The sequence below is a fragment of the Tarenaya hassleriana genome, unplaced genomic scaffold (assembly GCF_000463585.1).
Source record: "Tarenaya hassleriana unplaced genomic scaffold, ASM46358v1 Cleome9, whole genome shotgun sequence".
NCBI classification, from domain to species: Eukaryota; Viridiplantae; Streptophyta; class Magnoliopsida; order Brassicales; family Cleomaceae; genus Tarenaya; species Tarenaya hassleriana.
Window position 1 is genome coordinate 4,022,196 of NW_010971389.1, and position 16,364 is coordinate 4,038,559.

Sequence of the window (16,364 nt, forward strand, 5' to 3'; positions counted from 1 at the left end):
TACTTCAACCATTTGATGACTTGCACCAAAAAAAAGGAAAAGAGTTTCCCCGCAAAACCCTAAGGCTTCGCTTCAGATCCCTAGTGTTTTCTTTGTTTGTTTTCAATTTCTGTCCTCGCCATTTCTCCCTCTAATTTATGGGCGGTTTTCATGGATACCGACTCGGCGAGAGCTTCGATGGAGTCGGTGCAGGGGTCAGAACGTGTTCCTGAGTCGAACGAATCGCATCTCTCGGGAACATGCGGCGGTTCTTTCGACGGTGGCATTGATGTCTCCGTCGTGCCTCCGGAACCGTCTTCGGCTGGTAGCGGAGGAGGTGGAGGAGAAGGCGGGGCTGTAAATTCCGCGGCGGAGGTCAGTCATTCGGTTGACGCTGGCGCTGTCTTGGAGGTCGTGCCTCTGGAGCTCTCGACGGAGATTGGCGAGGGAGTTCGAAAAGGTGAAGGCGCGAGTCTAAGTTCCGTCCCGGAGGTTAGTGATTCGGTTTACAGTGGTCCTGCCTTGGAGATCGTGCCTATGGAACCATCTTCGGCTATTGACGTGGGACGAAGAGAAGGTACGATTTTTATTCCTAAAGAGAGGGATTCCGCGATTGGGGTTGGTGATCATGTTTATGGTGGCTCTACTGTGGATGTCGTGCCATTCGAACCGTGTCCGGGGATTGGTGAGGGAGGAGAAGGAGGAGTTACTGCCACAATTGTTCAAGAGGGTAATTCGGTTGCTGAGATCAACGACTCATGGCTTGTTGGAGGGGAAATGGAGGTAGAAGCGGCTAATTTACCAAACTTTGATTGGGAAAAGGATTATGTTTGCAGAGACAGACAGGAGAAAAAGAATGAATTCTCTGAAAAAGATGAGCAGCCGGCATTTCCAGTCCTTAGACAAGAAGGTGTAGAGAACAGGGAAGAGGGCCAACAGGAGGTGGACGGCAGAATCGTGGCCGATGATGAGGGTAATGGAGTGGCGAAGGGCCATATAGGGGCGATAACAGGGTCAGATGAGACAAATGCGGTAGCTGCAATGGAGGAGGAAGATCCAGGGCAGGTTGCCTCCTTGGCAGATAATGTTGACGAGGGAGAGATTCCTGATGATAAAGTGCTAGCTAGCATTGCTGGGTCTACGGAAATTCTTCAGCGGGATAAAGGTTTAGGAGATAGTGCCTGCGAATTAGGAAGCCAATTGGAATTGAAAGAGCCATCACAAGAGTCACATGATGAAGAAGTTAAGGATGCCACAGATGGAGATGAAAGAGGAGAGATAGTTGTAAAAAAAAATGCTGTGGATGGTCAGTGTATTCAGGGAGCTGAGACTGAGATTGGGGAAAAGGAAGGGGAAGAAAAGAAGACTGATGCCGTGGAGAGAGAAGACGAGCCTATGATGGAGATTGAAACTAAGCCTCAGGAGGTGGACGCAGCTGAGGCTGCAGAGACTGAGACTGGGGCTAGAATAGAGGAAGAACAGCAGGGTGTTGTCAGGGAGAGAGAAGATGTGAATATGTCCAATACCCAACCTAGACCTCAAGAGATGGACATTGCACCTGGTGAGGTTGCAGAAAAAAATGTTCTGGTGGGTCAATTGTCAACTGATATTACCCAGTTTGCTGGGGGAGAAGGAAACAATCAGGAGACTGTTGTGGTTGATGCGGAGAAGATGGTTGTGAAGGATCTTGAAGCTGGTGAATCGGTCAGACAGGTTTCGGAATCCACTGAAGAAGTAGAAACTAATGCTGAAAATGTGGCAGGTATGGAGAAAGAAGGGAATGTGATCGGTGGTGTCGAAGTAGCAGCACAGATGGTAAATGCAGAAGTTGTAGAAGCATCTGAAAAAGTGACTGAAGTAGGGGTAACTAAGATTTCTCAAGTTGAGGAAAAAACTGATGTAAGGACTGAACATGAAATTGAATTTCAGAAGGAAGCTGATGAGCCTAAAGATATGGAAACACAGGGAGACTCTTCTGTAGCTGATATAGTTGAGGACAGGGAGAACCGTGAGGATACTGAAATGACAGAGACACAGGAGGAGACCATGATGGCCGAGACAGGAGAGGAAGGAGAGGATGTTGAGGAAGAAAATAAGAGCATTGGAGCAAAGAGGAAGCGGGGGAGAAATTTAAAACAGCCGAAAGGGTCGGCAAAGAAGAAAGAGGAAGATGTTTGTTTCATTTGCTTCGATGGTGGTGATCTTGTCCTTTGCGATCGCAGGTGAACTTCATTTGTAGTTTCTGGGACTTCAAGCAAGTAGTTTACTTTCTTTATTTATGGTTTGTCTATCAGAGGATATCTTTTATTGTTTTAATGCTTGATTTTGTTTGCTTTCAGGGGTTGCCCAAAAGCTTACCACCCTTCCTGTGTTGGTCGAGATGAGGCTTTCTTCCATTCAAAGGATAAATGGAACTGTGGTAAGTTTCTTTGGTTTTCTTTATTATCTTAAATTAAGTGCTCATTAGTTGGCGAATAATCCTTACCTTCACTTCGTGGTTATCTGACAAGTACAGATTTTCATTCTATAGTTTATCTGTGGTGAATATTTTCTACTGTATAATTTTCTTTATCTAATGTCTTTTTAACAGTGTCTAAGGTCCATAAAACATATGTTTCCTTGGTTCTCTGTATCTAGATGATGAGACTCCCGATAACTCAGTCTACTACTTTGTTTGAATCCTTGGAGTACTTTAGGAAGTTGGAAAACCATTTATACATCTCGATCTTTTTAGTTTTTACCCAATTAGATAGTCGATTGGACCTTAGTAGGTGCTCTTTAGTCGAAAGGTTGGATCAGCTGGGTAGTCTCATTTTGAAGTTGAAGATGTCACCAATTGTCAATCTTTTTCGGCTAAAGCGTTTCTATATACTTGCTTTCATTTTGGTTACTCGTTCCTTGTTTGAAGATATGTTTTCCTTGTGAAAATAGACTCTTGGTATGGTTTTGTTCCTCTATACAAGGCGATGGTTTTTCGGATAATAAAGCATTGGAGGAGTAGATTACCACAGCTTCAAGAGAATTACATATTACCTAACTTCGGTACTTCAAGGGACCGGGAGACCTCCACGTATGATCAAACTTCTCTGATCCATTGTTATTCGAAAAACCATCACTTATATAGATTTACAATACCATACCAAGAAACTTTAGTCTATTCCTTACTAGGAAACCTACCAAAACTAAAAAATCAAAAGGAAACTAAATATGGTCGGATATCTTAGAAAATTTTCAAAGATATTTCTATTTCGAGAGTCTATCAGAGATTCAGATCTTGCTCAACTGTCAAGCCTGGGGTTCGACTCCTCAAGGGAACTTTGGCAATGGCAACCATTGACTGTTAGTGAATGGGAAAATTTCAAGGCTGTGCTCACCCTCTTAAGTTCAGTCATGAATCTTTGAGATCCACAGTCAGCAGTGAATTCTTACATTTTAGTTGCATTCTATGTGGTTCAATGTACATACCTAGTAGATGCAATGGAATCTCTGGTTTCACTTATTCTTATTTTGAAAATTCATAATTTTAAATTTCCTTTTGAATTTGTAAATACTGTGACATAGCTGCCTGTCCATTCTTTCTTGTTGTTTTCTCCCTGGTTATAGGTTGACATGCTGCTTTGAGTTGTCATATTTTTAACAGTCTCTGTGCTTATTCTGAATGTTTTGTGGGTGCTTCTCCCAATTCTTATTATTATCCTTGAAGGTCTATTCTCTAGTCTTTCGTGTAGAACCTAACTTTGTGTTGTATTTTCATGAATAGGATGGCACCTGTGTAGTAAATGTGAGAAAACTGCGACCTACCTGTGTCACACATGCACGTTTTCTTTATGCAAGGGGTGTGTCAAGGATTCTGTCTTCTTTTGTGTAAGAGGCAATAAGGGTTTATGTGAAACATGTATGGACACAGTCAGGTTGATAGAAAGCAAGGAGCAGGAGAAGAAGGAGCCGGTATTCCCAATATTCTTTTCTCTGCTGATTGTTTCTTTTTTTCCTAGACTGATGATTCTTTAATACAAGAACTCCTGTAAATACTTGCGTTATGTATATTTTGAAAGACCTAATTTCATGTGTTTTTCCTTTTTGTCACGTCAAGCATTTTTATGTTCTTCTCATTTGTATACCATAATTATGAAAAACTGATGATTATCGTTTATTGTTTCTGGATGATTTGCAGTCTTCGTTTTCTGATAACTTTTGCACTTTGTTTTGTCTCTTTGTAGGCACAGCTTGATTTTGATGACAAAAGCAGCTGGGAGTATCTCTTCAAAGATTACTGGATTGATCTGAAAGCCCAACTATCTATAACTCAAGAGGAGCTTGATCAGGCTAAAAGCCCTTGGAAAAGGCATGGTACACAAGCTACTAAACCAGAGACGACCAGCAAGAATGATTATGCAAGTGATGGAGTATCAGATTCCGATAGCCCTCCAAAAAGGAGGAAGACAAGGAGACAATCGAAGTCTGGTGGACAGATCTTATCAGGTAATGATAAAAGTTCATCTGGTGAAAATGTTGAGTGGGCTTCCAAGGAACTCTTGGATGTTGTTGTGCACATGAGACATGGGGACAGATCCTTCTTACCTCAGTCAGAAGTACATACTCTCCTACTAGACTATATAAAGAGATACAATCTTCGTGACCCTCGCCGGAAAAGCCAAGTCATTTGTGACTCCAGGCTTCAGAATCTGTTCGGAAAATCACACGTGGGGCACTTTGAGATGTTAAATCTCCTCGATTCTCATTTTCTTATCAAGAAGGAATCTCATGCACAGGCCATTCGAAGTACCGTTGTTGATACAGAAGCTGATCATGTTGATGCTGATGAAAGCTTGGATCACCCGATGAAAACTGGGAAGGATAAGAAACGCAAAACTCACAGAAAGGTTGGCAGTAGGGGGCGCCAGTCTAATCTTGATGATTTTGCAGCAATTGATATGCATAACATTAATTTGATATACTTGAGGCGGAGCTTGGTGGAGGATGTACTTGAAGATCTTTCATCGTTCCAAGAAAAAGTGGTCGGTGCATTTGTTAGGTTAAGAATATCTGGCAATCAAAAGCAAGATTTGTACCGATTGGTTCAAGTTGCCGGTAATGTTTTGTTTTCCATGTTATGGATTTTTAGATTTAACGCAGTTAAAGAGGAATTCGGTGATATGTATTTTTTTGGATGACAATACAGGCACAAGCAAAGCTGTTGAACCATATAAGGTTGGCAAAAAAACAACCGACTTTGTACTCGAGATATTGAATCTGGACAAAACAGAAGTGATATCTGTCGACATTATATCAAATCAAGATTTCACTGAGGTTAACTCTCCTGTCTCTGTCTTAGCGTTTTTTTCTTTTCATATGACTTGGGGAATACATCTTTATGAGTTTTGTTTCGTGATGTAATACTTACTGTTGCACTTGCATATGTTTATCTTACAACTTGCTTCCTGTTTTGACATGGTAGGATGAATGCAAGCGTCTAAGGCAGAGCATAAAGTGTGGATTTATTAGCAGGCTGACAGTGGTACGCTTTGTATTACTTGAGGTTTATTGATCTGTTTGTCTCAGACATTAGTGCTTTTGTGTCTTCTTCATATCCTAATATCAGTTGTTTTAATTTATAGGGTGGTATTCAAGAAAAAGCCATTGCTTTGCAGGAAGTGAGAGTTAAAAATGTAAGTTGGTTGTTTATTGTTTTCTTGCCCTTGTATCTTTCGTGTCCTTACTTTTTCCTTCAATAGCATATATTTATAAAGGAGAGGTGTTGATTTTGGAGTTGAAAATTAGTTTCTCGTTCTTTATGAATGCAGTTGCTGGAAGGAGAGATTGTGCGATTGAGTCATTTGCGTGATCGTGCCAGTGATATGGGCCGCAGAAAAGAATATCCTTCACCACTGAATCTTTACCGAGTTCAGTTGTTACAGTGATTGACAGTTCTTTATGTGAGTAGCATCTACCGTTTTGTAGCACAAAGCAAATAATTTCATCTGATTTGATCCTTCGAGTTTGCATGAGTATGCCTTAACTATGGTTACGCTTCGAGAGTGTGTTGAGAAACTGCAAGTGCTAAAGTCTCCAGAGGAACGCCAACGGAGGTTAGAAGAAATTCCAGAGATACATGTTGATCCTAGTATGGATCCAGATTGTGAATCTGAGGATGAAGATGAAAAAGAAGAGAAGCAAAGAGGTCTGTAAATGAAATTCAAGTTCGTTGTATTTATTATTATTATTCCTGGCATATCTTTAACACTTTCATTATTTGGCACTTTCGATTCCGTGTAGAGAAATATCTCAGGCCTCGTAGCAGTAGCTTCAACAGGAGAGGACGGGAACCGATATCTCCAAGAGCAGGAGGATATGGTTCGAGTTATTCATGGGGTGGCACAAGAAACTATTCAAGCGAGAACCGTGAACTAAGCAGAAATCTGTCTGGTAGAGGTTTTTCTAGTAGAGGGGATAATCCTGCTGGTGGATCCGGTGATAGAGCCAATGAAAGTCTGTGGACTTCAGGCAGAGACAGAGAATTGCAACAATCTGCAAGCCCTGAGAAGCCAGGATCTGTTTCTCAGAGTTCCAATCGTGTTGGAACAGCGGAGTTGTCTCCTAGGGTAGGGTCAGAAATCTCACCTGCACCTCTACCTACGTCTGTCACTGAACCCATTTCCCAGATTAATGAATCAGAAAAGATGTGGCATTACAAGGACCCGTCCGGTAAAGTACAAGGACCTTTTTCGATGGTGCAGCTCCGTAAATGGAACAACACTGGATACTTTCCTGCTCAAAGGAGACACAGGATGACTCTGTTCCTCTGGCCGATGCATTGGCTGGGCGATTTCCGAAGCAAACCCAGACAGGCATTTATTCTGTTCGGGCTTCTTGTCCATCGAGCCAGTCTGCTGGAGGAGGATTGAAATCTGAACCTGAATTCGGTTCCAGTGGCAGGACTGCTCCTTCAACCCTTGAAATTCCGAAGTCTCAGGATAATACTTGGGGTCCGAGTTCAGGTTCAGGCACAAACCTTCCGTCCCCTACTCCAAATCAAACCACGACTCCAACTGCAACAAGGAGACGGAGTTATGAGAGCAGATGGTCCTCGACTCCTGCTCAGACGCCTGTCCAGTCGACTGTTCAGTTGGCAAACTCTTTTATTCCACCATCTGCCACGAATCCAGTTTCCGCCAGGCCTGATGTCCCAATGACTCATGTTGGTTCTGCTATGGCTCTTCCATCTTTGACACCGGCTGGTCTAAATCAGGGCCGGGGAACCATGCAGGCCAAGAAACTGGATTCCAGTGGTTCTACTCAGATTCCATCTCATGGTCACATTGCCCCATCTTCTTCCCAGAGTTCCTCCCCATCTTTCAATGCAGGAACTCCAGGTCTCTTCCCTGCACAGTTTCAATCCGGTATTCCTCCATCTGATTCATGGAGGGTTCCAGTTCCGATTCAACCAAACACTCAGGCACCTGTGCCACTGAACCTACCTTGGGGCATGAATGCAATGAATAGCAACAACCAAAATGCTCCGCAAACGCAGGCTCCAGTGATTCAAAGCAGTGGTTGGGGTCAGATGCCTGTAAATCCAAACATAGGATGGATGGGGACCCCGCAAGCCGGAGCAAACCCGAATTGGGGATCTTCCGGTTGGGGAGGGCAACCGCAGGTGTATCCTAATCCCGGGTGGGGTATGACAGGTCAAGCTGAAGCTCCATTGAATACTGGCTCGGGTCATGGACCGAAAGCAGGCAACGGAAATCTGAACTGGGGTTTGAGCAGTCATGGCCCATCACCAGGTGGTGCTGCAGCAATGTGGGGAAACCAACAGAACCAGAACGGAGGAGGGGATAGTACCACTGGTTATGGTTGGAACAGAAACTTGAATGGACAGAGAATATGCAAGTTCTTCAGAGAAAATGGTTACTGTAGGAAAGGAGCAACCTGCGATTACATCCATAACTAAGTCAGTCCTTTAGGGTTTTTTTTGGGAGAGGTTTTAGGACATTTTGATGTATATAGCAATCAGTCTTTTTGGTTTTGTTTCTTCTGAATCAGTAGGTAGTTGTCAGAAAATCGTGTAATGCATGTCTTACTAAAACGTTTCGAATAATATAGGCCAGAAAACCAGCGTACGATGATTATCTCTTCCTTAATCTACACATCAGTTGGGTATATTACTTACCTCGAAAGGGAATACCTTTTTATTTTTTTGTTTACGGTTCCTGGTGATTATGTCAGGTGACAAGTGGCGGCTGGCAAAGGCGAAACTGGGTGGTGGTTCCCGTACGAATATGTCAGAACGAGCCGAAGGGCAGACACTTTGTGTTTATGGGTGTTGGTCTGCTCCATGTGGGAAAGAGGGGTTTGATGTTAGATGTAGAGAAAAGATCAAGAGACCGAAAAAAAAGGCAAGAATACTGGTTTCCGATTCTAAGATTCGGTTTTAGTCGTCATCTGATCCGTACTCGCCTCACAGATAGACGGATATCAATCTATGATTTCGAATACTCGACCCGTCGATCTGATAAGCTTTTCCTGGTGTGTGACGGGCCAAGGAGAGGAAGGGCAGAAATGGAATAAGCTGACGAGGAGAGAGAAGATCGAGAAAAGAGAAGCAGAATTAAGGGGAGGATCAGGTGTGCTGTGAGGGTGAGATTCCATAGGGTGGTTATCACATACACATACATAGTAGCTGCTTGTATAGGTTGTTTAATCCAACTCAATGGTGTGTTAGTGGGTTGGTTATATATATAGCTAGGGTTTCTTCCGCAATGGGTATCGAAGAACTTGAGTCTTGTGTGAGGGTGAGAGGGTGTGCCTCTTGGTAAACAGTTGTAATTCTCTGTTTTGAGGAATACAATTGGTATTTTATACATATATTCTATCTATATTCTATCACGATCATACGAGAAATTACGGGTCCTATCCCTACCCTCAGCTTCACCTTTGTTAAAGATTGTATAACTTCAAAATACATAACAAAAGGTGAATAAAATAAGTACCTTAATCTGAACTTTTACCCTCACAAATCTTAGGACAAGAAAAGAAAAACATGATGAACACAAAGAAATAACTTGGTTTACCCTATCTTTGGATTCTGACAGGCCAATTATAAGCATACTTTGTTGCTCCAAAGCTCCGATCACCCATCTATGATCTTCTAATAGATTCGATTTCCATAGAAACTGAAAAAGTTCTGCCACGACAGGAGGAAAAAGAGCGACGATACATTATATAAAAAAATATGAACACGTATCTTCCGCTAGATGCAGAAAGCGTATATTCGTGATGATTTAAGTGACCTACTCGAGGGCTCTTACATCGGCTACTCCCTCTGTTGGTTTGGATTGAGTTATGCCAAAGCAATGGCCAGTATAACGACGAGCATTATGATCTGAATTTCGGGTCAGAGAGAAAGATCGGTTAAGGAAAAAAACAAAAACAAAAACTGAGATACCTTCAATGGTGATAGATAGTGATAGATGCTATGCTAACTTACAGTGAGAGAGTTGAAGCGTGATTCATCGGTGGTGAAAGATTTTCTGGAGAGAAAAAGCAAAGATTCATCACAACCATAACCGAACCACAACCAAAACTAAAATGTTGCAATGATTGCTTCCTATTTCTGAATCCTAGAAAGATTTGATATATAACTATGATGCTTTTTATTCATATTTCATAATCAAAGGTTACAGTTTTACAAGGAGAACCGATGTAAAGATAGCTACGAAAGCAAGATGTATTCAAAACATATAAATCCATAACGGACAGAATCTAGACCCGCGAAAATATTTCCTAATTTTCCAAACCGAATACAAAAAATAACCCAACAAGAACAAAGTCCCAAAATACCCAAACATAAAACAAAACCCAAAACTCCGGCAAATTCAAGATGATCCTTAAAGAATTAAAACCAAGTAAAGTTCTGGCGAACGAACATAGATAATTATTGCAGAAATGAACAAGAGATTGTACCATATATATCAATCATTGTATTCGTTCGATCTATGATTTTAGCCGTCAGACCTGAACACATGAACAAATATGGGATATTTTGAAAATTAACTCTCAAACTAGTTTTAGAATGAAAAAATTTGAGATTTTTCCTCGTCATGAAAGCATACTCATCACAAAAATATTACTTTTTATTATGATTTGACAATTTTCATACTGAAATCTCGAATGAAATAATTGAAAAGTTGTTAAATATTGTCTTTTGAGAGAACAATAGCTCAAGAGAAGAATCTTACCACGCCTCATCTTCACTATGCCTCTAAAAAGATAAATAAAGAAAGATGATGGTAGAGAAAAAGGGCTTGTCGGTCGAGCATTTTGGATGATTTGAACGTAAATCAATTGAATCAAATAAGAAGATTTGTTTTGTAAATCCAATCAAACAGATATTTTTTATAAAAACCAAATTAATCGAATTTAAATTAAATATAAAAGTTTTTAAAAATAATATCAATGTTTTTTTAATTTATTTATTAAAAATCAAGTACAAAGGAATAAAACAATAAATTTTAATAATTGAATCTAAATATAATAGAAATGATATATTGCTCATTTCTGAATTATCTCTCTATATTCTCTAATAATAGATTCACCGATCCTTTCAGTATTCATCGAATATTGTTCAAAGTATATAGACTTTGAATGAGAATGACTTTTATTTTGGGTTTTTGGTTTTTGACTTTTTGATTCTATAATATTTGAAAACTAAAAAAAAATTGATTTTTCATTGATTTTTCCACTAAAATAGTTTTCCAAATTTTTAGAAAAATTAATTTTATAAAAACTTAAAGATAGTTTTTTGGGTTTTTGAATTCTAAAAACTCCAAGAATTACCACAAGCCCTTTTTTTTCTTATTCCTCTTCATCTTCCTTTCTATGTAGGTTTGGATTGGGCTTGGGTTTTCAAATTTCAGATCAGGCCTATCTGAAGAAGGCACAAATTAATACATAAAGCCCAATAAGCTGCTAAATGGGCCGCCTTCAATTAAAGAAGTAAGAACAGTTTCTAGCTAAAATAAAAGGGATTCATTTTACCAAAATTCTGAAGAAAAAAAGAACACGTTAGCTCACTAATTTTTTTTTAAAAAAACAATAATTAGTTTACTATTATTTCATTCATCATTCACACTTCAAGTTGTAAAAGAACACTTAGATTTCAGGGGGGGGGAAAACTTCATCGAATTGGAGAATAAAAAAAGCCTAAAGGAAGATTCAAATTCCGTTGCCGGGAATCGAACCCGGGTCTCTCGGGTGAGAGCCGAGTATCCTAACCGACTAGACTACAACGGAGAGAGTACACTTGATATTAAATTTTATAAAACAAATAGGAGCCTCTCCGTTCCCTTTCCCACCCTTCTGGTTCAACCATTTGGTAATTTGCACCCAACAAAAGAAAAAAGAGTTTCCCCCAAAACCCTAAGGCTTCAGATCCCCAGTGTGTTCTTTGTTTGTTTTCAATTTCTGTCTTCGCCATTTCTCCCTCTAATTTATGGGCGGTTTTCACGGAACCGACTCGGCGAGAGCTTCGATGGAGTCGGTGCAGAGGTCAGAACGTGTTCCTGAGTCGAACGAACCCCATCTCTCGGGAACATGCGGCGATTCCGTCGACGGTGGCATTGATGTCTCCGTCGTGCCTCGGGAACCGTCTTCGGCTGTTAGCGGAGGAGGTGGAGGAGAAGGCGGGGCTGTAAATTCCGGGGCGGAGGTCAGTCATTCGGTTGACGATGGCGCTGTCTTGGAGGTCGTGCCTCTGGAGCCCTCGACGGAGATTGGTGAGGGTGTTCGAGAAGGTGAAGGCGCGAGTATAAGTTCCATCCCGGAGGTTAGTGATTCGGTTTACGGTGGTCCTACCGTGGAGATTGTGCCTATGGAACCATCGTCGGCCATCAACATGACGTGGAACCATCATGTTGATGGTGGCTCTACTGTGAATGTCGTGCAATTCGAACCGTGTCCAAGGATTGGTGAGGGAGGGGAAGGAGGAGTTGCTGCCACAATTGTTCGAGAGGGTAATTCGGTTGCTGAGATGAACGACTCACGGTTTGTTGGAGGGGAAATGGACGTAGAAGCGGCTAATTTGCCAAACTTTGATCGGGAAAAGGATTCTGTTTGCAGAGACAGACAGGAGAAAAAGAATGAATTTTCTGAAAAAGATGAGCCGCTGCCGTTTCCAGTCCTTAGACAAGAAGGTGGAAAGAAGAGAGAAGAGGGCCAAGAGGAGATGGACGGCAGAATTGCGGCTGATGATGAGGGTAATGGAGTGGCAGAGGGCCAGATAGGTCCGATAACAGGGTCAGATGAGACAAATGCTGTAGCTGCGATGGAGGAGGAAGATCCAGGGCAGGTTGCCTCCTTGGCAGATATTGTTGACGAGGGAGAGATTCCTGATGATAAAGAGCTAGCTAGCATTACTGGGTCTACGGAAATTCTTCAGCAGGATAAAGGTTTAGGAGATAGTGCCTGCGAGATAAGAAGCCAATTGGAAGAGAAAGAGCCATCACAAGAGTCACATGATGAAGAAGTTAAGGATTTAACAGATGGAGATGAAAGAGAAGAGACAGATGTCAAAGAAAATGCTATGGATGGTCAGAGTATTCATAGAGCTGAGACTGAGATTAGGGAAAGGGAAGGGGAAGAAAAGAAGACTGATGCTGTGGAGAGAGAAGAGGAGCCTATGTTGGAGATTGAAACTAAGCCTCAGGAGGATGACACAGCAGCAGCTGAGGCTGCAGAGACTGAGACTGGGGAAAGAGGAGAGGAAGAACAACAGGGAGTTGGCAGGAAGAGAGAAGATGTGAATATGTTGGGTACCCAACCTAGACCTCAAGAGATGGACATTGTACCTGGGGAGGCTGCAGAAAAAAATGTTCTGGTGGGTCAATTGTCAACTGATGTTGCCCAGTTTGCTGGAGGAGAAGGAAACAATCAGGAGACTGTTGTGGTTGTTGCGGAGAATATGGTTGTGAAGGATCTTGAAGCTGGTGAATCGGTCAGACATGTTTCTGAATCCACTGAAGAAGTAGAAACTAATGCTGAAAATGTGGCAGATATGGAGAAAGAAGGGAATGTGATCGGTGGTGTTGAAGTAGCAGCACAGATGGTAAATACAGAAGAAGTAGTAGAAGCATCTGAAAAAGTGACTGAAGTAGGGGAAACTAAGAGTACTCAAGTTGAGGAAAAAACTGATGTAAGGACTGAACATGAAGTTGAATTTCAGAAGGAAGCTGATGAGCCCAAAGATATGGAAACACAGGGAGACTCTTCTGTAGCTGATATAGTTGAGGACAGGGAGAACCGTGAGGATACTGAAATGACAGAGACACCGGAGGAGACCATGATGGCCGAGACAGGAGAGGAAGGAGAGGATGTTGAGGAAGAAAATAAGAGCACTGGAGCAAAGAGGAGGCAGGGGAGAAATGCAAAACAGCTGAAAGGGTCGGCAAAGAAGAAAGAGGAAGATGTTTGCTTCATTTGCTTCGATGGTGGTGATCTTGTCCTTTGCGATCGCAGGTGAACTTCATTTGTAGTTTCTGGGACTTCAAGCAAGTGGTTTACTTTCTTTATATATGGTTTGTCTATCGGAGGATGTCTTTGATTATTTTAATGCTTGATTTTGTTTGCTTTCAGGGGTTGCCCAAAAGCTTACCACCCTTCTTGTGTTGGTCGAGATGAGGCTTTCTTCCATTCAAAGGGTAAATGGAACTGTGGTAAGTTTCTTTGGTTTTCTTTATTATCTTAAATTAAGTGTTCATTAGTTGGCGAATAATCCTTATCTTTACATCGTGGTTATCTGCCAAGTACATATTTTCATTCTATAGTTTATCTGTGGTGAATATTTTCTACTGTATAATTTTCTTTATCTAATGTCTTTTTAACAGTGTCTAAGGTCCATAAAACATATGTTTCCTTGGTTCTCTGTATCTAGATGATGAGACTCCCGATAACTCAGTCTACTACTTTGTTTGAATCCTTGGAGTATTTTAGGAAGTTGGAAAACCATTTATTAGTTTTGACCCATTCAGAGAGTCGATTGGACCTTAGTAGGTGCTCTTCAGTCGAAAGATAGGATCAGCTTGGTAGTCTCATTTGAAGTTGAAGATGTCACCAATTGTCAATCTTTTCGGCTAAAGCGTTTCTATATACTTTCTTTCAATTTGGTTACTTGTTCCTTGTTTGAAGATATGTTTTCCTTGTGAAAATAGACCAGAGTTTCTTGTTATGGTCTTGTTCCTCTATATAAGGCGATGATTTTTCAAATAGTAAAGCATCAGAGGAATAGAATACCCCAGCTTCGAGAGAATTACATATCACTTAACTTCGGTGCTTCAAGGGATCGGAAGCCCTCCACGTATGATCAAACTTCTCTGATCCATTTTTATTCGAAAAACCATCACTTATATAGAGGTACAATACCATACCTCGAAGCTTTAGACTATCTCTTACTAGGAAACCTCCCAAAGCTAATAAATCAAAAGGAAACTAAATATGGTCGGATATCTTATAAAATTTTCAAAGATAATTCTATTTCGAGAGTCTATCAGATCTTGCTCAGAATGTAAAAATTCAAGGGTATGCTCACCCTCTTAAGTTCAGTCATGAATCTTTGAGATCCACCGTCAGCAGTGAATTTTTACATTTTAGTTGCATTCTATATGGTTCAATGTATATACCAAGTTGGTGCAATGGAATCTCTGGTTTCACTTATTCTTATTTTGAAAATTCATAATTTTAATTTTCTTTTCGAATTTGTAAATACCGTGGCATTCCTTTTATTGTTTTTTTCCCTGGTTATAGGTTGACGTGCTGCTTTGAGTTATGTCATATTTTTAACGTCTCTGTGCTTATTCTGATTCTCTGAATGTTTTGTGTGTGCTTCTCCCAATTCTTGTTATTATCCTTCTAAGGTCTATTCTCTAGTCTTTTGTGTAGAACCTAACTTTGTGTTGTATTTTCATGAATAGGATGGCACCTGTGTAGTAAATGTGAGAAAACTGCGACCTACCTGTGTTACACATGCACGTTTTCTTTATGCAAGGGGTGTGCCAAGGATTCTGTCATCTTTTGTGTAAGAGGCAATAAGGGTTTGTGTGAAACATGTATGGACACAGTCAAGTTGATAGAAAGCAAGGAGCAGGGGAAGAAGGAGCTGGTATTCCCGATATTCTTTTCTCTGCTGATTGTTTCTTTCTTTTCCTAGACTGAGCTGGGAAATTGGCATGCTATCAGGAAAGGCTGATGATAATATAAGAACTCCTGTAAAGACTTGCGTTATGTATATGTTGAAAGACCTAACTTCATGTGTTTTTTCTTTTTGTCAGGTCAAGCTTTTTATGTTCTTGTCATTTCAGTTGTGTGCCATAATTCATGAAAAACTGATGATCATCATTTACTGTTTCTGGATGACTTGCAGTCTTCCTTTTCTGATAACTTTAGCTCTTTGTTTTGTCTCTTTGTTTTGTCTCTTTGTAGGCACAGCTGGATTTTGATGACAAAAGCAGCTGGGAGTATCTTTTTAAGGATTACTGGATTGATCTGAAAGCCCAACTATCTATAACTCAAGAGGAGCTTGATCAGGCTAAAAGCCCTTGGAAAGGGCATGGTACCCAAGCTACTAAACCAGAGACTACCAGCAAGAATAATTATGCAAGTGATGGAGGATCAGATTCCGATAGCCCTCCAAAAAGGAGGAAGACAAGGAGACAATCGAAGTCTGGTGGACAAATCTTATCAGGTAATGATAAAAGTTCATCTGGTGAAAATGTTGACTGGGCTTCCAAGGAACTCTTGGATGTTGTTGTGCACATGAGGCATGGGGACAGATCCTTCTTACCTCAGTCAGAAGTACATAGTCTCCTACTAGACTATATAAAGAGATACAATCTTCGTGACCCTCGTCGGAAAAGCCAAGTCATTTGTGACTCCAGGCTTCAGAATCTGTTCGGAAAATCACACGTGGGGCACTTTGAGATGTTAAATCTCCTCGATTCTCATTTTCTTATCAAGAAGGAATCTCATGCAGAGGACGTTCAAAGTACCGTAGTTGATACAGAAGCTGATCATGTTGATGCTGATGAAAGCTTGGATTACCCGACAAAAACTGGAAAGGATAAGAAACGCAAAACTCGCAGAAAGGGTGGCAGTAGGGGACAACAGTCTAATCTGGATGATTTTGCAGCAATTGATATGCATAACATTAATTTGATATACTTGAGGAGGAGCTTGGTGGAGGATCTGCTTGAAGATCCTTCATCATTCCAAGAAAAAGTGGTCGGTGCATTTGTTAGGTTAAGAATATCTGGCAATCAAAAGCAAGATTTGTACCGATTGGTTCAAGTTGCCGGTAATGTTTTGTTTTCCATGTTATGGATTTTTAGATTTAA

General features: G+C 41.0%; 2 protein-coding genes and 1 non-coding gene across 3 annotated transcripts in view; 2 read left to right on the forward strand and 1 right to left on the reverse strand.

Moving 5' to 3' along the window:
* Nucleotides 1-41: 41 nt before the first annotated feature.
* On the forward strand, nt 42-8,147 carry LOC104804344 (zinc finger CCCH domain-containing protein 19-like). Its single transcript, XM_019201351.1, is given in 11 exon segments — nt 42-2,201; nt 2,319-2,398; nt 3,740-3,927; nt 4,200-5,070; nt 5,162-5,289; nt 5,438-5,497; nt 5,598-5,648; nt 5,784-5,854; nt 6,009-6,160; nt 6,256-6,753; nt 6,756-8,147. Coding segments are annotated over 11 exon segments (5,328 nt in total). The 5' UTR covers nt 42-150; the 3' UTR covers nt 7,934-8,147.
* Nucleotides 8,148-11,201: 3,054 nt separating this feature from the next.
* On the reverse strand, nt 11,202-11,274 carry TRNAE-CUC. The gene has a single exon. It is a non-coding gene; the product is annotated as a tRNA-Glu (tRNA).
* Nucleotides 11,275-11,364: 90 nt separating this feature from the next.
* The window catches only part of LOC109116246 (zinc finger CCCH domain-containing protein 19-like), a 7,897-nt gene continuing 2,897 nt past the window's right edge, over nt 11,365-16,364 (forward strand). The window contains 4 exon segments of the mRNA XM_019201347.1: nt 11,365-13,494; nt 13,612-13,691; nt 14,946-15,133; nt 15,454-16,334. Of these exon segments, the coding sequence (XP_019056892.1) occupies nt 11,474-13,494; nt 13,612-13,691; nt 14,946-15,133; nt 15,454-16,334 (3,170 nt within the window). The 5' untranslated portion in view covers nt 11,365-11,473.